The 23601-nt window shown below is 38.6% G+C and overlaps 1 protein-coding gene across 1 annotated transcript in view; it reads right to left on the reverse strand.

Moving 5' to 3' along the window:
- The window catches only part of usp43a (ubiquitin specific peptidase 43a), a 131972-nt gene extending 110746 nt beyond the window's left edge, over nt 1-21226 (reverse strand). The window contains exons 1-2 of the mRNA XM_039740751.1: nt 20504-21226; nt 7112-7255 (exon numbers count right to left, since the gene is read on the reverse strand). Coding sequence (XP_039596685.1) covers nt 7112-7255; nt 20504-20995 — 636 coding nt within the window. The 5' untranslated portion in view covers nt 20996-21226. The remainder of the gene's footprint in view (nt 1-7111; nt 7256-20503) is intronic.
- Between the last annotated feature and the right edge of the window lie 2375 nt (nt 21227-23601).

A 23601-nucleotide genomic window follows, 5' to 3' on the forward strand; every position in this document is an offset into this window, starting at 1 on the left:
TCAGGGGGTCCGGTACCCCATACTACCGGAGCACCCCCCACAGGATTCCCCGAGGGACACAGTCGAACGCCTTTTCCAAGTCCACAAAACACATGTAGACTGGTTGGGCAAACTCCCATGCACCCTCCAGGACTCTGCTAAAGGTGTAGAGCTGGTCCACTGTTGCACAACCAGGATGAAAACCACACTGTTCCTCCAGAATCCGAGGTTCAACTATCCGACGGACCCTCCTCTCCAGAACTCCCGATTAGACTTTTCCAGTGAGGCTGAGGAGTGTGATCCCTCTGTAGTTGGAATACACCCTCTAGTCCCCCTTCTTAAAGAGGGGGACCACCACCCCGGTCTGCCAATCCAGAGGCACCGTCTTTTAAATATCTTGTCATCATTACTACGAGAGTGCCACAATCAGTTTTAACATTTGTCGTCTATCAAAATAACATCTCATTATCACAAATTGTCAGATTTATTATCTGTAATAAGTAGTTGTGATAATTATCTAATAGTATGCTACTTATGTAAATAACAGTTCTAATCCCAATGCTTTAGAATGTATGGATTTTTCTAAACTCCCAAGTACAATCAATATACTGACCAGATAATACACAAAGGGAAGGTCACACATTAGATCTAGTTATTTCAAAGAAGCTTAACACTTTTGTGACTTGGATCCAAGATACTGGCATATCAGATCCTTAGTGAATTTTCTTTAACATAAGAACGTCTATTAACATGACTAAAGCACAGGGTTTTTAAGATTTTTTTGATGCTGGAACCATCTTAACCTTTGCTAATTATTAAGTCACTCTTACTGTAGTACCTATTCTAATACAACTGGCAATGCAAAGAATAAGGTAAGCAATTTTAATGTGAAATGAAGGAACTGGAGGACATAACAGCACCTGAAAACTTGTTTTAAATGTATAAAAATTGTAAGTTAAACGTTATTATGATAGCATACAACTTATATACTATTATGTTTACTTTAATTGATACATTACATACAGGGTATTGTTTGTTTATTTGAATAGTTCTTATAATATTACCACTATAAATTGTTGTTGTTAACAATAAACAGGAATTACAAGTATTATGGAATACTCAAGCTGCCTGAAAACTCAACATAGAGTTGTAAAACTGAGTGAAAATAGTGAATGGTTATTTCAAGTTTTAGTCCATGAAATACTGAAGGCTCATACTACCAAATTAATATTTTAATCTGTTCAGAAAGACATTTTAACACTGACCACAAGAACAAACCTAGACGAACCACAAGATAGTGAACACAGAGATTTAAACTTATTTGCTAAAATACAGTAAGCCTACTTGACTGTCATAAAAAGTAATAACTAAACTAACATTGTCCACTGTATCTAATTGATCCAGTTCCAGCAAGCTTTTTCAAAGAAATCTCCAACATGCCAATTGATACTGGGCATGTTTTGGGGTGTAATGAACCCTAGCACTTTGTTAAACACAATCTGGCCATATCCCATGTCAAAACCTTGATAATAAACATGATTTGAATGTTGTGGCATGGTGGTGCAATGATTATTGGTGCCACTTTATAGATCCAGCACCCTGGGTCTTGCCCTGACACTGGCTTTAAAGAGGTCAGTACTTTCATGAACTCTGGGTTGTTGCCAACCCCAACCACCCCCCAAACGTTTGCAGTTATCCTCTTGCATCACCAAAAATATCTGTTTGGTTAACTGGCATGCTCAGCTCGATTTAACTGGAAAAAAAAATTCAAATATTAAAATGTTTGTTAGATATTTCCATACGTAGTCTAGCCACAAACAAGCATATTGTTAAGTGCAATTAAAAACTGTTCTCTTCCTGGACCGAAGGCTGCCATTTCATGAATGGAAATACAAGCTACCCACTCTGAAAAAGGTAATAGGTAATTCCTAAAAGTTATTTGTAGATGTTAAGTGACAATCTAAAAATAAATCTCATACTGATGAATAATGGTGGGGCCTAGTGGTTTATGAGACATTAGCTGGAGACATTGCTTTCCATTTAAAGCGTTGCATTCAAACAAAAAGAAAATGTGTATTCATTTAACAGTCTTTATCAAGTGTGCTTTTGTTAAACAAAGTTGTAAACTTGTCTGATCAAGTATATAACACAATATGTTGACTACATGCAAGACTCTGATGCAAGTGATCCAAACATAACAGACTTGGGCATGTATTTATAGTGCATATTCTAAAACACCCTCAGACAACAAAATGCTTGTCAAATGATTTGTTTAGCAAGCTCAGTTATTGGGGGGATTCGTGGGGGAGTGTATGCAAACAGGACAAACTCTGAATTAAGGAAGCTACTCTCAAAGTGAGCCAAGTAGGAATCTTCGGAACCTGATTGCTACCTGAAATGCTCATGAGCACTTCACAGCTACTGTGTTCAGTACCACTAGTAAAGAGAGCAATGTGCTCAGCTGGTAATAAGCCACGAGTAAAACGAGCAATGCACAATACTTTAGTAATGAAAACCGAGTATTCTGGAACTTTCATTATCAAAAAATGCAGTAGCATTTGGATCCAGTTTTTTTGGTTTGGCTTTGGAACTGTTCTGTTTACATCTCACATGTTTTTCTTTTTGAGAAAAATATGAAAAAACACACACACATACACACACAGCACATAACATTGCTTTTTAATATACCTTTTTGCTTTCCACTTCAAAGAATTTTCTTAAAATAAGAAATCTTGTGTGACGAGGAAAAGGTCAATCATATTTTTTAGGAACAGTGATCGAGTTCCATTGATTTTTTTTTCTAATCATAAATAGCAAATCTGTGTTGCATCATAGTTGAAATGTCAAGTTCTCAAAATATAGGTCACATTTACTTCATCTATGCATGAAAGTTTTTCCAAATAAAACAAAAATGAATGAAAGGGATTAAACTGGGTTAAAAGAGGTTGAAATAACTGTATAAAAAAAGTATATGTAAGAAAGAAGTTTATTTCCAATAAAGATTTTCTGTTGAACATCTGGCAAAAACACAAGCTAGTCTCGAGTTACTGCAGAAACAACAGACTAGGATAAACAAGCGAGGTCTTCCAAGAAAGCCGGGTCTGGAGATGTACACCACAGAAATTTGCAGAAAAGAATGGATAACTGCCATTTCAAAATCCCACCTCCTGCTTAGTAGAGCACGGAGTTTATGCGATGGGTTTGATCGTGGGGGGCGGAGGTTGTTTGGGGTAGTGCACAAGAATCCTACCTCACACTAATAGGTCAAAAGGTTAAAAGTCTTCTATCATTTATTCAGGAGGCACACAAACAGAAACCTGCTTAAGTGCAGTAATTCATAGGATACTTAAATAGACAGAACTGAATAATATATGAAGGTGGCTTTCAGAAAGAAAAGTTTGTCTAGAAATATTTCATAAGGTAGAATATTCACAAATTCTAAATAAAAACTTCCCAACAAATTACACAGCCTTCCGACACTGACCCCATTTACTGGGTTATTTTTACGAATGCATTTGTTTAAACTATTAGCTTCCAGGAATTTACAATACAGAATAACTGAATGCATGCAAACCTAAAAACCCAGTTTCATGTTATATTTAGTGCAAAAATCTTTATACACACAGCCATCTTTTGCAAAGGGAAAACCTTGTTGGAAGACAGTACATTAACACAGATGTCAAACAGGATAAGACAGCAATTACACAAACCTGAACGCAGGAGGTCTGGATTATGTTCTGTGTTTGTAAAATCTTCAGAAATTTAGGATAGGCAGTATCTAAATAACATCCTCATCACTTTGATTCAGAATTTCAATATAGACAAAAACAAAGGAAATATACTTTAGTGCAGAAGCAACCATGCAGACTGCTGTCAACCACCAAGAGTGAATTTCCACACAGACGCATCATTTAACTAGTAAACTACTTGGAACAATGAGTGGTGATGTCATCCTAGTGAGAAAACCTTGATTCTGGTTTTCCTAGGACGTTAATCATTGACCAGTAGGTAGTGACAGTTAACTGGGGCAGAGAAAGAATAAAACATCCTTGGGTTTCTGCGTTTACTGAGATCAAACAACCCAATCAAATAGCACTCTAACCTGCTGGATAATTACGGTTCATAAACTCAGATTTAATGATTCACTATACAAGGTCAGGATTATCAGGCACCACCATACAAGCAACTTTACCTACTCTGGAGTGACGAAAAGCATGGAGTGAAAATCTTCACTTATATCTTTCACCATTCTCAGTGGGGAAGAAGCAGAATGCTTGGGCACTTAAGCATCCAGTGCACTAACACAAGCCAGCTGTTGCATTCCTGATACATTTCTACCTTCTACACTCTTGTTCTTATCAGTGCTAGTTTCTACAGATAGCTCCCTACAAGTCTCATAGGCTTTGACAGACTCCACCCGTTCATAAACCACACACATAGTTTATTCAAACCTGTTAAGATTTACACTGATAAAAGGTAAGGGATTGTGAAGGAATTGTTCTTTCATAATTCACTCATTCCAACCAAGTTTGCTTAATCATTTAAAGTATTTTTTCTGTTGAAAACACAGAGGTTGAAACCATTCATGTAGTTTTTATTGATTAACCTGGACAAGAGAAATTGATACATAAACCATCATGGAAATTAGGTCTTTTCAATGCTATCATTTGGAAATGCTCAGAAGACCTTTCTGATATGCAATGAGACAAAAGTATAATGCAAGGGGTGCCATTATCTTCAAAAATAAGGCACTTTCAATGAATATTATCCACCACATTGAGGCTTGAGACAGAAAAGCTTAAGTGCTGAAAGAAAGCTAAAAATCACTAACTCAACAAGTTTGAGCAACAAGCACTTCCCTATGAAGCCTTCATAGGTGTGGAGGTATTAACAGAGTACATTACCTGCATTTTATCAAAGCTTGCTAGTGATAATGCTATTGAATGCAAAATAGTAATTTCTATTGGCTGCAACTGTCATAGTCATGTTTTGGCAAAGAATATCAAAGGTTGGTTGACAGTGTCAATGAGACTGACACTTATTGATTATATCCCTACCCACCGAGGAGCTAACAAACAACACAGACATGGTGAAATTGTGCGGTCCAAAACTTTGATAGAGCAGAATTTGTAGTGGAACAGCCAATACTGTGTGGGGCAGGTGTTTACTTTGATTGAAAATGCAAGAGTGCTTGTCACCTTTCTTTTAAGTACAGCTTTTGAGCATTTCAAGGAGAAAATCCTACCTGGAGCTGGACCGATTTTACCTGTAGTAATTACTCCAAACTGGAGACACACGTCATTCTCTCCTCTACTAATCAAGTGCACTCATCACATTTTAGTTGTCACTCTAACAAACACTACTTTAAAAACAAAAAACACTAAAAATTTAGTGATTGCTAACTGAAGTATCTATTTAAACGACTCTACTAACTAGATGTATCAGCAATTATGCAATTTTGTTAACATTTTTAAGAACATAGTGTGGTCTGCCTTATGCTTCAAAGCATTATGAGCTGAACAAATGAATGTCCGGCCAATGTGAATGTTTTGAAGCACTAAATTAATACATTTATTTTAAAATTAACATTTTGGCACTTTTGTAGAATGGGCTGGTTAGAAACTGTTTGAACAATGGAATGGCCAAGTGTACATTAATATTAAGTCTCCAGTCCTTTATTTTTTGAGTAATGCAAGTTGCTACATTAAAACAGGATTAATTTTGCTATCATTTTTAACTCACTCATTCAAATGGATGACTCAAGCAATAGCAATTACAAGTTACAGCTGATTGGGCAGAAATTCAGATTATTATCTCAAAGCAAATGCAAATAATTTATTTTTTTTCCCCCACAACTAATTCAGAATGGGATAAAAGTGACAATAACTAAAGTCTTTTGCATTTAGATAGAGTTACAGTTAGAAAAAAAATTCAAACTCTCTGCATGTGCCTATTTTACAAATGTCCAAAGTTTAGACTATACAGAATGAACTGTATATAATTGAGAAAAAAAAAAAAAAAAAATTAGAGGGTGATGACTTGGGGCCAGAGAAAACTTGCATACAGACATGATTTGGCATGCAGGGTGCAATATAAAAGCTAACATGTCTGACTAAAGACAGAGACTGTGGTTTTGAATGCATTTTAAAAGGTGTTGGATTGTACAAATCCAATGTCAACTCACCACAGGAAAGGTGTTCAGTCTAATTCCCCTTAAAGAAATTGAAAGATGAACCACACAGTTCCAGAAAAAGGGTGGCAGACATGACACCTCTGCTGCTGACAGACAGGTGGATCTAAACAGGCTTATTTCTGGAGTTCTAGGTGAAATTACAGACCCTATGCTATGTGATATGGGAATATTTGGTACCATGGAACATTCGGACACAAAAAAAAAAGCCTTCAACATTTATGCAAAGCATTTTAAAATAAAAAAATTTCCCCCAACGCCATAAGTAGTACTAGGCGGAAGAGTAATATATTTTCATTTTATCCAAAACAATCATTGACACACTCCTAACTCTTTCGATAGCAACCGAGTTTCTGTTTAAGCCAGGTACGAGGTAATTTGTCACATTTATTAATCTCACCTTTACTTTGTGGTAACACAGTAGTGATGCCCACCACTAAAGTCCAATTTAGTAGATAAAACAGAATAGTAATTATTCCTTATTACTACTGTATGAAGAGATAAAAATGTGACACACACATTAATACGCTACTAATGAAAGGATGAAAAAAGAACCAAAGTCAAAATTGTCCATCTCACTAGGCTAGTTTTTATCCAATCAATCATTTTTTATTTAAAAGCCTGATGGTTTTGCCCATGTCTTAATTAGGTAACAGCAAAATATACATACATCTATATCTATTTCTGTCTATACCTGTCACTCTCTATAGGCTACTTTAAACGTTTTTCTCCAAGATTTAAGAGAGAGACCCTTTTTCCTCATTTAGAGATAAGGCAAAAAAAGATGGCCTTTGCCAATATAATGTCAGCTAGGCCGAGGACAGAAGTAGCATTTTTGTGTGCCCTTCCAACGCCAAAGGTTTCCAATAGTACGTAGTGGCTTCTGAGCTACAAAATGCCACAAACCTTCTTGTTCGAGGAATGTGAACAGTCTCCACTTACCTTTCCAGGCGGTCTCATCTTACTGATGCTGCTAGGTGCAGATGTGATATCTTCATGAACTTTGTCTAGCAGCCACAGCAGGAATTCTAAGGCATCATGCTGAGAGTTTCCTTTAAACTGGGAGCCATACTTAGACACAATGTTCTGGTAAAATAGAAAAAAAAAAACAATTAAAAGAAGAAGAAAAAAAAAAGGAATCTCCACTTTACATAAATGAGTGATTATATTATATACACTATAGTCACCAAAGGAAAGGAAAAAAAAAAAAAAAATGATGAACCTGCCCCTAGGTAGACCACCATCACATGAAGTGGATAAAAGAACTGTAAACTGCAGGCTGCATGTTCAAGATAGACAGGTACCAATCTAAACAGGATAACCTTCTTTATAAAAACACACCAACTACTTTAGGTACAAGTTTAAACAGTCCAGTCACTACGAAGTCTGCTCACGAAGCGTCCCGACTAAATTTGGACATAACCGATCCACTAATAATGGCCTGCAGACTACCAGTGCAAGCAGGATCCTTTAATTTGGAGGCTGTATACAAATCACCAAAAGGAAGTGCTATGAGAAGCAAAGTACACAGGTGGTCAAAAAGAAATGGTAGGAGCAGTCACCTGTCATCAAAAATAAATTTCAACTATATAAAATAAAGCAGCAATACACATGCGAAGATTGAGAATATGAGAGATTGGGTTAGTTTTACTCAAATAAGGAAAAAAAAAAAAGTCTTCAACACCTAGAACGTTCTTTGCACTTCTGTCACACTATACAAGTAAAAACAGCAGACATTTCATAACTCTGAGCAGAGGCAGCCGAATCAACCACATAGTGGAAAAGGTTAACTATACATCAATATTCCCGCCTGCCCGAGGGACCAAAACCTAAAAAATCTTGAACTAGAGCGATTGCACGAACAATAAGTTGTTGTGCATTGTTTTAACATTATTTATTTATACATACAGCACACTTCAGAGCAGTCTCAATCACAAAAGTAAAAATACAAGTAGAACACCAAGGGATTGATTCCTGAAAACGTACCTGGACCATTTGAAATTCAAAAATAGCGCCTAAATAAATAAACAAACAAATAAATAAAAAACCCCACACAAACTACAGAATCTTAGCAAGGTTGACAGACATATGGCAATGATTCAGTAACCCTGCAATGTACATAGTCTCTGCATTTGGAAAGCACGTCAGGTAGGCACATCAAAGCAGCGATGTGAACGTCATTAGCCAAGTTCTTCACTTTTCTTGAAGCATGTTGCAAGTAATGGGTCTTTGAAAAACAACCAGATACCATCTGGCTGCATCTGTTAGATCTAACATATGATCTTGTGCTGGCTATCCTTACTTCAAGTAGGCGGCTCACTCTTTTAAGCTCTGCCACATCTGGGGGAGGTCTGTGCAGGCACAGCCAGCAGATTGCTATCACAGCCATCCATCTCAAATCTGTGATTTTTTAAGTGCATTATTAACAGGGAATTAAAACTTGCTAAGAATGTCGAAAGTGTATTTTAGGATTATAGAAACTACAGACAGGGGACACAACAATAAGGAAACGGTGTATTCTTGCTACCAAGTATTCATTGTATATTATTTCCCCAACAACTTTGTCTATTTTTGGTAACCTCCTTCCTCAAAATCTAAAATTTTGCTTTTATCACACTTCCACAATGTATCATTTGTTTGGCAGGAATTATGTATTGTACGAAAGATAAAAAGTACAGAATCTAATTATTGAAATACAGTGTTCTTTGAAGATCACTCAAAAAAAAAAAAATAAATAAATGTGCCACAGCTTTTTTAATAATTACAATAATTTAACACCTAAAACATTGTTGGTGGCACAGAGTAGAAGTTTATACTTCCTGTCTCTTCATTTCTAGTTTATCTTCCTCCCACAAGTGACATTGCTGTACCATTTGTCAAACTGAGTAGCTACTGAGCAATGTGCTATAATTAAATTTCTGATGAGTAAAAAAAGATCTAGGGGAAAACATCGCTGAAGGTGTATGTGGGCTACGTTAATGAATGGAGCACAGATGGACACTTGGCCAAATGAAAAAGTTATGTTTATGCCATGCTCATTAGCGAGACATCTTACCGCACAGATCTATTAAAATATTTAATTTGATACTGAAAAAAGGATCTTGATGTTTTGTGGATGTACATTAACAATGGCTTAACTAATACCCTTTTCCCGATGGGTTGTCAACTCTTAGGCCGCTGTGATATAGTAGTTAATGCTACCTCCTGGCTGCTCCTGAAGAATCACTGAAGCCCAGCTATCAACCATTCTTCCAACACCCACAAGACTATTTCTTCCTAACTCCCAATAAAAGACTTAATTTGAATTGAGGACTACAAATTGAGAAACAGGAAAGGCACTGGTTCAGACAACCAATAAGTGGATAAGCGGGACCAGTACAGATGGATGGATAAATGGGCGATCTGAAAATCTTTCCAAAACTGTCGGACCCAAACCTTCTTCTGCAACCACATGCCGTCAGTTTACTCCGAGATAATACAGATTCTCGCAGCTTCTCGTCATTTCCTCAGACTCAACAAGATTCTTTGTTCTTTTTTTTTTTTTTTTTTTAAATTTTGCCTTCTACAATTTCTTGTATTAAGAATTTGTTAGTTTTCACGTACCCCTTGGGGTCAGAGCGCAGGGTCAGCCATTGTACAGCGTCCCTGGAGCAATTGAAGGTTAAGAACCTTGCTCAAGGGCCCAGCAGAGTAGCATCTTTTTTGGCAGTGAAGGGGATTCGAACCAGCAACCTTCGGGATACATTGATTCACCACCATAATTCAACGGTTGACAAAAACGACTCCTGAAATGGGGCTAATACCTCTCTAATGGACTAACTGGCCTAAACGTCAACATTTTAAAAAATATCAGCAAATCTGAACTATTGTATCATTTTTGTGCAGACTCGCAGAGTTCTTAAAGTCTAACTTGAAACTCAGATCACCGCATTTTAGGGCTGTGCCATGTTATACCTTTCACGGTAATACCGGTACAATGTTATGCAATGATAAGAAAAATGAAATATCGCGATAGAATATGGGTAAAACGTGCATGTGCAGTGCCTTTGTTTTCATACGCACATGGCGGAAAAAGCATGGTGGCGATGGAGAATGAGAAGGGCGAAAGTGGACCGTTGAATGAAACAGATGTAAAAATGGTGCAACTTCAGCGGTGTGGAACTGGTTTGGTTTTTGCCCGTCAGATACCCAACAAAGCACAATTTTTTGCAGAACATGCAAGCGGGCCGTCGTGGCGAAGGGAGGAAACACCACAAACCTATTTCATCATTTGAAGCAGAAGCACTTGGAGTACAACAAAGCTGTTAAAGCAGTGTTCTCCCTAGCGTCTTTTAGCCGGGCGCTCCGCCCGACTAATTTAGTTCAGCGCCCGGCTGTCATCTCGCAGGACATTGTGAGATGACAGCCGCAGATCTGCAGGCACAGGCAGATCTAATGATCTGCAGAGATGGCAAGGGACGAGCGGGCGGTTGGGCAAATACTGCTAAAGCTAATAGCGGGTGTCGAGGCAGATTAGAGTTCACAAGCAAAGACAATAGGGAGGAGGGGTTTCGAGAGCGGGCTGTACATGCTAATTGTGGGGGTGTAGCAGCTTAATACAGTTGCAAGGAGTATGGAGAGGAGGACTGACGAGAGGGGGCTGTACATGCTAATAGCGGGAGTGAAGCGGCAGTTTACAAGCAAAGAGGATGTGGAGGTGGGTGGGCAAGAGGAGGTCCGATTAAAAAAAAAAGTCTAGTGAAACCAGCCTGTCAGATATCACAAAAAAGGCGTCAGGATGTGATATCTCTGTTCTCAACGTCTGCGCAGTCTGTACATAGCAAACCAATATATACACATACAGTTGCTTAAGCATTAGGTGTGTTCTGTGTGCAAAAATCCTTGTAGCACTCACTGTGGTTCCTGTTTAAAGTGACCCCATCTGCCGTTCTTATATTTGCTCATATTTGGACCTGCGTCCATATTGCAAAAAGTGTGCAGAAACCCTTGCAGCACACACTGTGTCCTGAGCAAAAGTTTTGTCACCGAATTGCTGAGGGTTTTGTACGGAAGCGTATATATATATATTGGGCCACGGTGAAGAAAAAAAAAAAAAATACAGACAAAGTGAAGAAAAAAAACTATATGTCGAGAATCAAGTTGAGATGTTGACTTTATTCTCGACATTTCAACTTTAATCTTGACGCTTATGACGAGAATAAAGTAGACATCTTGCTACATAAATTTATGACGGGGGTTTGAAAAAAATCTAGTAAGTTAAACATTCATTTTAAGATAAAGTTTAGTTTATGATGTTCTACTTTAATGACAAACTACGAGAATAAAGTCAACATGTCGAATTTAATCTCAAGATAAACGGCGAGAATAATGTAGAAATGTCGAGAATGCGTACCTGCCGTAGTGCAAGTGTGAATTAAATATCCAACAGGCTCTCCCTTTACCACTCAAAAGTCTTAATGTTGGTAAAAATGCACATTACGCCTCTGAAACAATAATGCAAGAGCTGCTGGATGTCTTAGCATCAGAAATAAAATCCAACATACTGAAAAATAGTTTTTCAGTATTCTGTGTGATGAAACCACAGATATCTCAGATGTAAAACAATTAATTATTTACATTAAATATGTCTGCCAGGTCACTAAAGAGGTCAGAGTTAGTTTTGTATCAACCCGTAATATGAATGACTGCATAGCGGAGACTATAACCAACACACTGAGTGGGACTATGGACACTCTAGGCTTGAATTTTATGTTATGTTTTATGTTGCAAAGCAACTCTTTTTAAGTTTTGTGGATATTATACATGGTTATGCTGGGGATATGTCAGCCCATTTCCACTGGAAATTCCTTTTGGTTAAACTGTTAGCAAGGAATTTGCATTTGCACTGTTAAATTTTTATATAGCTTTAATGCACATAAAAACAGCTGCTTGTTTAAGTGAAAATAAATTGAAGGGTTTTTTTTGCACTAATAAAGATGAGGGGTTGTAAAGTATTTTGTCTCGTGTCAATCATATCGTTATCGCAAATGTTCAAATATATATCGTGATAAATATTTTTGGCCATATTGCCCTGACCTACTGCATTTCCTAAGATTACAAACAGATGCAACTGTCTTTCTACTGAACAGAAATAACACACAATTGAAGTGGCCACAAAACTCCACAGCTGGCCAAACTGATCTATCTGTGCATTACCATAGCCAAGACTCCAAAACTGCACAAAGACAGAAACATACTTAAGGCAGCTATGACAAACCCATCTCAACATGAATCACTGCAACCCGGTACACTCGTTCTCAAGATGTCACTCTGCATGCTTGTTCTCAATTTCAAAAAACACCCCACAACTCTTCTGGTTGTTCACACCCGCCATAGTAAGCTGCATTAGTAACCTTGGCCACATACAATCAACCCCAGTAGTTGCTACAGTGAGCCATAATGACTCTCTAACATCCAATGATGCATGAATGACACAATCAAAATGTAAAATCAAAGAAAGTTTAAGAATTAAATGGTAGTGGAAATTAGCCTGCAGATAGTTGGACAGGTTTCATAATTAAACATTTATTAGGGTCAGGAACCATCTGTATCTAAGGGGATTCGAAAAGGGAAGGAAAAAAAGAATTGGAAAAGATAGTAATGGTGAGATTCTGATATGCTAACCTTATTTCATTCAACATTATTGGTACATTAATTGTGGGTGACTTAGGTGTACAAAATAATGGTATGCAGTATTAAAAAACACAAACAAACCACAATGCATTTCCATAAGTGCACAACAAGATGTGAATGCTAGTAAGCCTCTTTCATTACAGTAAGACCGCCAGTTTCATCCTCTTGTTTATATTCATGCTGTCCATTAACAGCACTAAATTACACAGATGGCTCACTATGACACAGTTTTACTTTACTCCCTGTCTATGAAGTTCACACTGAAGAAATAAAAAGCATCTTCATAAAAGGCTGAGTACTTTGAACTTGTCTGAAGATGCCAATTAACGGAGTCAATTAGACAAATTAAAATGACAGCAATTAGGAAGATGTGAGATGTAGAAACACACTGCCACCAGGCAAGCAAATGGACAAACCACACCACCATACCTTCTGTACAAGTTGAGGTCACTTGCTGAACATGTGGTGCTCAGCACACCAATCTACAAGTTAAGGACAAGCCAAATACTTACTCTTAGTGTTGAAGGGTTATGAGCCAACAATAAAGGTTACTGGCACAGACTCTTTCAGACATGGAAAAAGGGACTAAAACAGGGTCTTGGTTCTGTTTATATCAATTTTAAAGGCTCCAAACATTGTTTCATGTTTATAATGCTATATGGTGTTGGTTCGTCTGAGACATTTAGCTATTTTGTAAATTATATATTACAGAAAGCTATTCTTACTGTAACAGCAGAAGGCAGGAAACAACTCAATGAAATACCAGTTTATTGGATTTGAAATGCCAGCATTCCCTACAAAATTAGTTCACATGACATATTTGGACAGTGGGACGGCCTCAGCCCTCTTGAAAGAAGCCCACAAAAACAATTACATTTTTAAAATTCATGTAAATTAGTTAAACAGACTACAGAAGATCAGCTCAAAATGACTGAAAAGACAGCACGTTTTACGGCAAAAGTTCTCATAAATGTCAGCAACTACCAGTGCTTTGCCCAGACAATCAATACAAAAAAAACACAAAACCTCTATTCTTAGTTTGACATTAAAAAAACTACACTATTAGGAAAGAATCTTATGTTAGACGTACTGAAAGTGGCAGCAAAATAACTATAGAGTCCGTGACTACCCTAAGGAAATGTCCTTGTATCACGCCTTTCCCTTAACCTCGTAATTACACATCCAGCAAGATCACCTCAAGCAAACTAGACTGATGTGAAAGCGGATATTTAATTTTAACAACAAATGCGATTGACACCACCATCATTTGTGAAGGCATACACAAAAAAAAAAACATCCATTTCTCCTCAACTCTTCCGTTTACTCTTAACCAGAAGTTTTTAATACATAGTATTTATAAGGAATATGGTACAGAATTAGACACCCTCGGTCTATAAAGGCTTAAAGCTATAAATCACACTTAATTCCCTTTTAAGGAAATACTAAACTAATACCAGAAGCCATGCTGCCATGGCAACTTTTAAAAGACTAACTTCAAACAATTAGTGTATACATATTAAAAACCCTTCCCAAAATCTTTATGTAAAACAAATATTTGCATGAAATGACACAAATTTCATTTTTTTTTTGCTTTTAATTCAATCCAGCCCAACTTGCAGAAACATTTCCCCCAATCTTGTTTTATTTACAAGTCTACATTTCATTTAACTTGACACCTCCTCTCCGCTGTTGACCTGCAGCAAAGCCAAATGCAAAACCATTCAAGTATTCTAATAAGAAAAAAGCCCATAATTGAAAGAAACACACAAAAATCAATTTTCAACAGCTAATACTGTGACACTGACAGCAAGTACTTAATGAACACAATGGGCTGATACAGATTATGGAATGAGTACAGTACGTATTGGAAAGAATAATTCTACATTTTCAAAAACAAATGAGAAAAAAAAAAATTGTACTTAATAAGCCAAGTGTATTAAGCTTATTGCTTCTGTTTATGAACAAATGTCTTTCAATAACTCCTTAAATTAACAATTACTTTTGTAAATGTTTATTATTTAGTCAACAGTCACCCTGACAAGAGGCTATTTGATGCCTTGTGCCCAAAGCATGCTAGGAAAGGTCCCAGCTTCCCCAAGACCCTGCTTAAATAGGATAGGCATGTTTTAATAATAATAAAAAAAAATAGATAGATAGAGAGAGATGGATCCATAGACACAAACTAGTTGTAATTCTTGCCATCTGAAAACACGGCGTAGCTCAACGAAGTTTTCAAATGTTGAGTCAGGCTGCCTTTATTTGGCAGTAATGTTTCAGGTCTAGCAAACATTGGTCCGTTTCTTTTTATTTTCAACTCTTGAAACTGCAAGTACTTAACTGTCCAAACCACTGCACAGTGCTGACAGAATCTTTCGTGTGAAAGGAGCCAAGGAAGCAAATCGAACTGCATCACTTGCCCAGGACTGGAGAGTACCATCTGATTTCGGGATATTAGGTTCAGAGGGGTAAGTGTGCACGTACAAGGTTAAGAAATTAAAATAAAACACAATGATCAAATCAAGTCAATAATTAATAAGGCTAGACGTTTCAAATAAATCGAAATACTGTTGCTCCAGGAGCAATATACAGATTAACTGAATTAATGTTTAATACTCTCAGACTTCATAGGTGCTATTAAAGCTCTAGCGGAAAAGTTGAAGGTCTGGTTGGGCACTAGCAAAATTATATTGATACAGTGTTAAATTACACCTGTTAAAGCTCCCCTAGAAGATGGTATCAGCCTGCGAGATGCACGATGGCCAAGAAGTTGTTGTCAAGTTCATCATTACAAGGCAATAATAAATTTCTGCCATCGTTAAAGTCAGTCAGTCACTATCTAGCCCGATATATCCTAACACAGGGCCAAGGGGGTGTGCTGGAGCCAATCCCAGCCAACACAGGGCACAAGGCAGGAACAAACCCCGGGCAAGGTGCCAGACCACCGCAGTATCATTAAAGTAAACAGTGTCAAATATACATAATTCATTAATTATTTTAAACTTTAGAGATGTATACAATCAACAACATTTGCATTCTTTGACCAACTGTGTCTCAAACATTTTTACTTCATAAAAGACTCTGCTAAAAGACACCTACGCAAGATTCCTAATCTTCCTTCACCATTATACTTTCTAGTTAAAATAAAGACATGGGCAGTATCCTGAAACTTAAAGAATGCTGCAATAAATGTATGTACGATTCCTTAATTTGTGTGGAACACAGTCAGACATGCATCTTTATTGACTCAGACTCGAGTCACGAAGGCTAATTGTGAGCGATGCTGTCAGGTACCATCTTAAATTGGGTTACATGTTTTAAGAAGAAAAAAAAATCTGCTTAGATCTTTTGAGAATAAAAATCTTTATTAGAAACCTTGGATGAACAAAATTCCAAAATCTCCGATAACTTTGTTTAGGTTGATAGCAGATGAGATGTCACCGCTTAGTACACAGTCTACTGTGATAAATTATACTACATGGCTAGCATGTCTTCTTATCTTAATGAAACGGTACTGTTCTATCTCACATACCGTAACACGGTGAGAAAGAAAAAAAAAAAAAGGAAGTCCCAATGTAACTTAAATAGAAAAAAACAAGAAAGAATCACTTGAAATGCAATAGTTCAACAGTGCTTTAACAATATGGTAGGCTTTTACTAAAATGCTCTCCTCAATTAAGCAAATTGTTAACCTTAGAAAAATATTTTAGCATTTAACTGCTTAGGGGTTTAATGTTAGATTCACTGCCTCAGACTGATACAGCATTCAGGGTTTGAATTCCATACCCAGTAATTACTCATTTGGAGTTTACACATTCTCCTCTAACCCGGGGTTTTGGGGACTCTAAAACAGGCTTTATGTGAAAGAGGGTGGGCGTTCAGGAGTATCTTGCAATGGCTGCACAACTAGTGTACTTAAAGTGGGGTGGTGTGGTAAGAGAGGAAAAAGAAAATCTGAAATGATTTGAACAAGATATAGTACAGCAAGTCTACCCGATTTGCATTTTACTTTCATTTCTGTAATGCAATAGCTAAAAGTAAAAAAAAAAAACAAACACGTATTTTGGTAGGCCATGTGAGACTAAGGGTCAAAATTAAAAGCTGTCAGTTCGGTCCCCACCAGTTTGCTGTAAATTAAACAACCAACTATAAAAGCACAAACAATAATAAATGGGCTAACCAAACACTTTAGAGTTACAAAGCCATTCCGCCTAACAAATATTTGATTAAAACAACGCACCATTTTGCAGATGTCATGCAGTTTTACTTAACACAACAATGACTTGTAATGAGATATTGCAGATACAGTATCTGCATACAATACACAGCAATTCAATAAAAGTGTGAAACTTTTTCCATAAAAGGCAGAATAGGGCAACAACCTCACCTGCAAACAGTATGGCTGAGCACAATTATGAAAAATAAAATCCCATAAAATATTGTTTACATTGTTGTAGGGGTCCATTTAAAATGTCTGATTGAAGAGTGACCAACAAATTTTTCAAATGCAAATCTGATCACACTTCAAAGGCAGATTCTGGTCCACACGAAGCATCCCCCCTTGGCCCGAATGTTACAGTGATTTACTCTGGCAATATTGTAGACAACATGTGGAGTGTCCCAGGATTCCCTCTCCCATCAAACATGAATTTAAATGAAACCTGGGAAAGATACTCCACTGGTTCACAGCAAGCGGTTTTCACCTAAATCAACAGAGCAGGGTAAAAAGTCATTCCAGTCACTGAAAATCTTTGCCAGACGTTCCATTGAGGATGCAACTTCACATCAGTGCACCGTTTTAAGAATTTTACACTTCTATTTCCCGCTATTCATCTCCAGGGAATTAAAATGTCAAAAAGTGACAGCAGAAAAGGTCAGAGCTCTTGCCACCAAACTATTAAGATTTTTTTTTTTTAACCTAGCTTTTCAAGACAGTGATCTCATAAGCAGCCTCTCTGAGGAGAGGGTATACCTGCAGAAAACTAGAAGTCACCTGCTCATGCAAGTCAAATATGAGAAGGTGACTGTTTTTCTGCTTCCAAAGGGGGGTAACACCTCAAAACCAATTGATGTGCTCAGCTGTGTGCATAAATAGTACCCAAATATCAACCGTAACCCGTTATCCTTCAGGACATACAGTAAACCTGTAAGATAAGCTGCAAGTATCAGGCTTTGAGGGACATGTCTAGAGCTTTAGAATTCTAAAAATTAAAAAATTGGAATCTTTCATTTATGTAAAAACAGCCCATAATACTTAATGAAAATCTCAATTGAAAACGATAAAACTATTTCCTATCAGTGACACAGTAACGCAAATGGAAAAATGTCCAACTTGTAATGTGAAGCCCACTTCTTCAGATAATGCCATCAAATTGATTTCATATTTCTTTAATATGCACGACTATAGGAAAGGCTCCAAGAATTTCATAAATATTTGGTCAATATTCAATGGCCTTCATACCATCACCCAAAACATCTTAATGACCTGCTATGGCAGTGCAGCTTCTTCCTGTAGAACAACTGCAGAAATGTCCTGTAGCTCACCACATTCTCAATTAAAAGTATATTCCAAGTTCAGACTCTTGTCAAATTTGGGCGACTGCCGACCATCAACAGCAAAGCAACCTTCCATTCCTGTCACGTTATAGCAAGTTTGTGGTTTTTGTGCCGGCTACCAATTATGGCATTACCAAATTAAAATTCTCTACTGGACATACAGCACATTGTCACTCCGTATAATCGAGCATCTAATAGCGACAATATTAAGCAGTGCCAAATTACCATTTACTGTCTTACAGTTCTGTGCATTACATAGTGAAAACGCCGAGTCTGTAGATATGTAGCGTAGATGAGTGTGTCTCATCTTTGTGAGGATGGTGGTCGTGTTTTAACTCCCATGTTTTCAATTATGTTTCTTGAGTAGTTTCTTTCTGTTTAACATGTGCATCAATCTCCTCATTTGTAAATCTTTGGGGATTTTATTAATATTCTTTATAAACGTACACTTATGAATGAGATATTGCACACGCAATAAATGACTAAGATTAACTTAATGCATATCTGATTAATAAGTAACTAGAAAAAGAAGTTTTCTGCTAAGCAAATGTATATGTATACATTTGCACAAAGCAATGATTTGGCAACTTTTTTTTTTGTGCTGGCACACTATCTGCTGTGGTTTCTAGTTTACATCCACAGGCCATCATCAACCTTAACTTATACAGGTGCTGACGATCTGCGAAACAAACAAGAGGCCCATTTCACATTTTACACAATTACTGAAGGTTGTATTTAAGTTGCCAAGATGCAATGAAGCGCTTTGATCAAATGAAACTAAAAACAAACCTAGCGTTGTTTGCATATGTATACCTTTCACCTCAAGAGTAAAGAGGGAAACGTGTCATTAAACGGCAGGAACAATGTCATCCAAGAGAAAAAAAGAAAAACACCCACACACCATTTGCTAGGACCAGCTACAACGTGAAGGGAAGGGGGGTAGGACCATCACAAGTTATGTATAATCACCTCATTTATTCACTCAGTGCACTTTGTCCCTTGAGTGTTTGATAACCTTTCTCCCAGTCACAAAGTGAACTTCAAATATTGACAGGTCACATAAGAGGGGAGGGGGTATTGGCTCATTTGCAAGTGAACCACCGCTCAAAAAAAATTAAAACCACTAACTTGAAAAGCCAGTGCAAAAATTTTTGTAACAATAAAATTTAGGTCTCTTACTCAAAGTTGATCACACAAACCTGTAGGGCCAACACAGTATTGCAGCCTCGTTGCCTAATCCCTGGCTGGGTCACTTAACGTTGCACACATTCTCTACATGCCTGGGAGGATTTTTATTTTTCCCCTATAGTAAGTCACAACGACAGTCAGGTTAAGTGAGAAGACCCCTGCTTTGCACACGGATGATGAGCCAGAATCATAAAAACCCTACAAAATAGATCAAGTGGGATAGAGGACATAAGTATTGTCATTTTAGGCCATTTGACATATAGAGATTGCACCTAAACATATGGGATCAAATGCCTTTAGTGACACCGTGTGACCATGAGGAAGTCACTTCACTTGCCTGTGCTCCATTTGGAAAACAAAAAAGAAATGCAATACATTTTATTACTCAAATATTGCAAGTCACGTAAGATAATGGTTTTAAACAAATACTGTTTGGATTCTAACGTGTATTGGATACCAAACAGAAGCTATGGTGTCACCGGTTTGATAGGAATAGGAAGCATATACTCAACTACAATAAGCAGTGCCTTAAGTTGTAATGCCTCTTGGCTCCGCCATACTGTAAGAAGTATTTTCATGACACGTTAATTATTTCTACAGGATCCCGACTAAAGAAATACTCTGTTTCTGAAAAACTCTCACTGCCTATCAGGCACAAAACTCACGTGAGTAGGTAAAGTAAAAGTCACATAAACAACAAACGTGCCTGATCTTTTCGCAAAACATGCTTACAGGAAAGGTCACCCACTACATGATCCTCTTGAAATGCCATGGCCGCGAAATACACAAGTTTAATCCAACAGGCGCTATGAAGCACGCCGATATGGAACTTGCTTACGTCCGCAGTCGCTCTAGCTAGAATGGCCAGGCTGCTGACCGGCGTAGGTCGACATCCAGGAAGCCAGAAACAGTGACGCCTACCTTGAAGTCGACAGACAGCTGAGGGGTGTACTCCAGAGTCCACAGTGCCCGGACCAGGGAGGCTAGCTGCTCCGTGACCTCCCCATGCTCCGTCCGCAGGGGCCGCAGGTCCAACTTGTAGCGCTCCAGCCCCAAGTACTCGGCGAAGAGGTCCGTGTTGCTCAGGCACTGCACCACGGCGTTCATGAAGCAGGTGTTGCCGTGATTCTTGAGCCCAAGCACTCCTGGGGTTTTGTCCGTCGGGCTGAGAGTAAAGCGCTCTCGGGTGTGCCCATGAGTAGTCGGGCCGGGGGCGACATCTCCGGAAGGTGCGCCCCGAAAGCCGCCGTCGTCGTCCTCAGGCTCGGGGTTCTCGTGCTCGCCGAGACGCGACAAAGTGCTCAAAGTTCGCAGGATGCGGCTGACGAAGCTGCCGACTGAGCGCAGCGGTTTCTTCCGGAGCAGCTTCCCAGCTTTTTGCGGCGGCGTCCTGCTCCTCGGCGCCTTCTCCATGTCGACGCCTAGGAAACTGCGTGAAGACTTCACCTTCACGAAAGCGAAACCGGGGGGCTCATGGCGCTCACCTGCGCGCACCTGCGGCCGCCGAGGGGCTGCGCTGCGCTAAGGCGAAGCGCTCCGGTCCACCTCTCAGTCCGCGGACGATGTACACTGACGCTTCCTCCTCCCTTCGGCGGGCCCATCACTATGATCTGCTCCTCCTCCGTGAATCTGATTAGCCTGCTTTATTCGGGAAAGGTGCCGCCGCCAGGGCCGAGTGCGCGGGGCGCTGTCGCTCTAGTCCCGCCCCCTTCCGAACTCACCGTTTCGCGCCCCGCCCTCCGACTTGACAATCGAGCGGTAACTGCTACGGCTCAGGCCCCCTCGACAAGTCCGTGCCCACCCATCTGGTTGCCGAAAGTCGGCCATAGCAGGTGCATCTTCAAAGCCCGAGCGTAAGCATGGATCACTGCACTAGAGAGCTCTGCAGTGAACTTTTGGAAACTGGGACACAAATGCACGGTAGAGACAGTGCATAACAATTTAGACCACGAGTCCTGATCTCTTCAGACTCCACGGAGACAGTGACATCGGCATTTTGACATTATTATGCGCCTATCGGTTATCCTATCCCTTAAGGTGGGGATTTCAGCTTTGATAAAGGAAGCCATCAACTGTCCTAATTTGGTCAAAGCAGCTGGGTTGCTGTTGGTTCTGAAGATCGGGCTCCCCTTTCCCTAAAGGTGGGGATTTGGGTGCACGAGTAGAGTCATTGCCCCTTCCATGAATGAATGACCCATCTCCTGAGCCAGCAGAGACCTCCACAAACATGCATGGTGTCCATGTTTATTTATTTATTTATTTTTTTGTTATTCATTGGAGATGTAGTCTTAGTCTTTACTTACAGATGCATATGATATTAGCTTATTTGCTGTGTTACTTGTTTTTCAACTATGTACTTCCGTTTCCATTATTTTGTTTTTAACTCCATTTGTTTTCTAAACCTGCAGGGTCATGGAGAATCTGGAGTCTCACCCAGAAAGCAGTGGGTACAAAGTAGGAACAATCCCTAGTCAGGACACCAGCTAAATATTTGTTTAAAAAAATGTGATTTGGAGCATCTTTCTCATATGCACAGAATTAGACCGCCTGAGCTTATCTCAAGTAACCGAACTGGATTTGGCCATAGCAGTTAGGATGCCTTAGTGTCTACAAACTTTGAATTACACTTTTATTCACCAGTACTTAAAATGTACAGGAATTTAACCTGGTAGGTTTGGACCTGTTTAGAGCAGAAAACATCACATTCAAATAACATAAGTAATATAAGTTAAACAACATCCACCTTAAAAGAGGATAAGTGTCTATGTCTCCTTCCGGTTGTTATGTCTCCTTCAGGTCTCTGACATTCTAACAGATGGAATCCCATAAGTGCCCCATTCCAAATGACATGTAACAGAGACTTATACATGCATTTTTCATTCCAGCAGATGGCGCAACACAAACATTTGTAGTACAGTAATGCATTTCATTACTGCAAAGCTTGTGACATGCCATCTGTTGGAATGACAAATGCAATGCCTTTTTTATTACATGCTTTACAAAATACATTCCAATAGATAGTGCACTGCAAACTTAAAGCTGAGGTCCATGTTGATTACTTAAATTTCAAGCCATCTTAGATGGGTGGCACAATCCACCTTAATAAGAGGATAAGTGTCTGTGTGTCTGTCCAGTTGCTATGTCTCTGACATTCCATTATATGGCGCATCGCAAACACTGCTTTTTCAAATCCCATACCAAATGGCATGCAACAGAGACACATGAATTATGTTTGTCATTCCAGCTGGTAATGAAACGCAAACATTTGTAGTGATGCATTTTATTACTATAAAGTTTATGATGTACAACAACAACAACAACATTTATTTATATAGCACATTTTCATACAAACAGTAGCTCAAAGTGCTTTACATATTAAAGAATAGAAAAATGAAAGACATAATTATAAAAAAATAAATCAACATTAACATCGAGTAAGAGTAAGGTTCAATGGCCAGGGGGGACAGAAAAACAAAAAAACTCCAGACGGCTGGAGAAAAATAAAATCTGTAGGGATTCCAGACCATGATACCGCCCAGTCCCCTCTGGGCATTCTACCTAACATAAATGAAACAGTCCTCTTTGGATTTAGGGTTCTCACGGAAGGGCTTGATGATGATGATGGTCACGTAGACTTCTTCCTTTTAATCCGTCCATCATTGTTGGAGCATCATGAAGCTTTGAGTAGGTGGAGGTGGCGCAGGCCACCACCACAAAGAAACCGGAAAAAGAAACAGAAAAGAGAGTAGAGTACCATCTGTTGGAATGAAAAAATGCAATTTTATACATGCATTACAAAACACATTCCAATATATGGTGCACTGCAACCTATAAAGCTAATGTCAATGTTCCTACTTAGATTTCATATTGTTTTAGACAGGTAGCACAGTTCACCTTAATAAAAGGATGTGCCTGTATGTCTGTCTATGTGTTTGTTTGGTTGCTGAGTCTCTGACATTCCAACAGGGGCACATCTCAATCAGTAACATAGCTTTTCAGAATCCCATACCAAATAGCAT

The sequence above is a fragment of the Polypterus senegalus genome, chromosome 17 (genome assembly GCF_016835505.1).
Source record: "Polypterus senegalus isolate Bchr_013 chromosome 17, ASM1683550v1, whole genome shotgun sequence".
In the NCBI taxonomy this organism is placed as follows: domain Eukaryota; kingdom Metazoa; phylum Chordata; class Cladistia; order Polypteriformes; family Polypteridae; genus Polypterus; species Polypterus senegalus.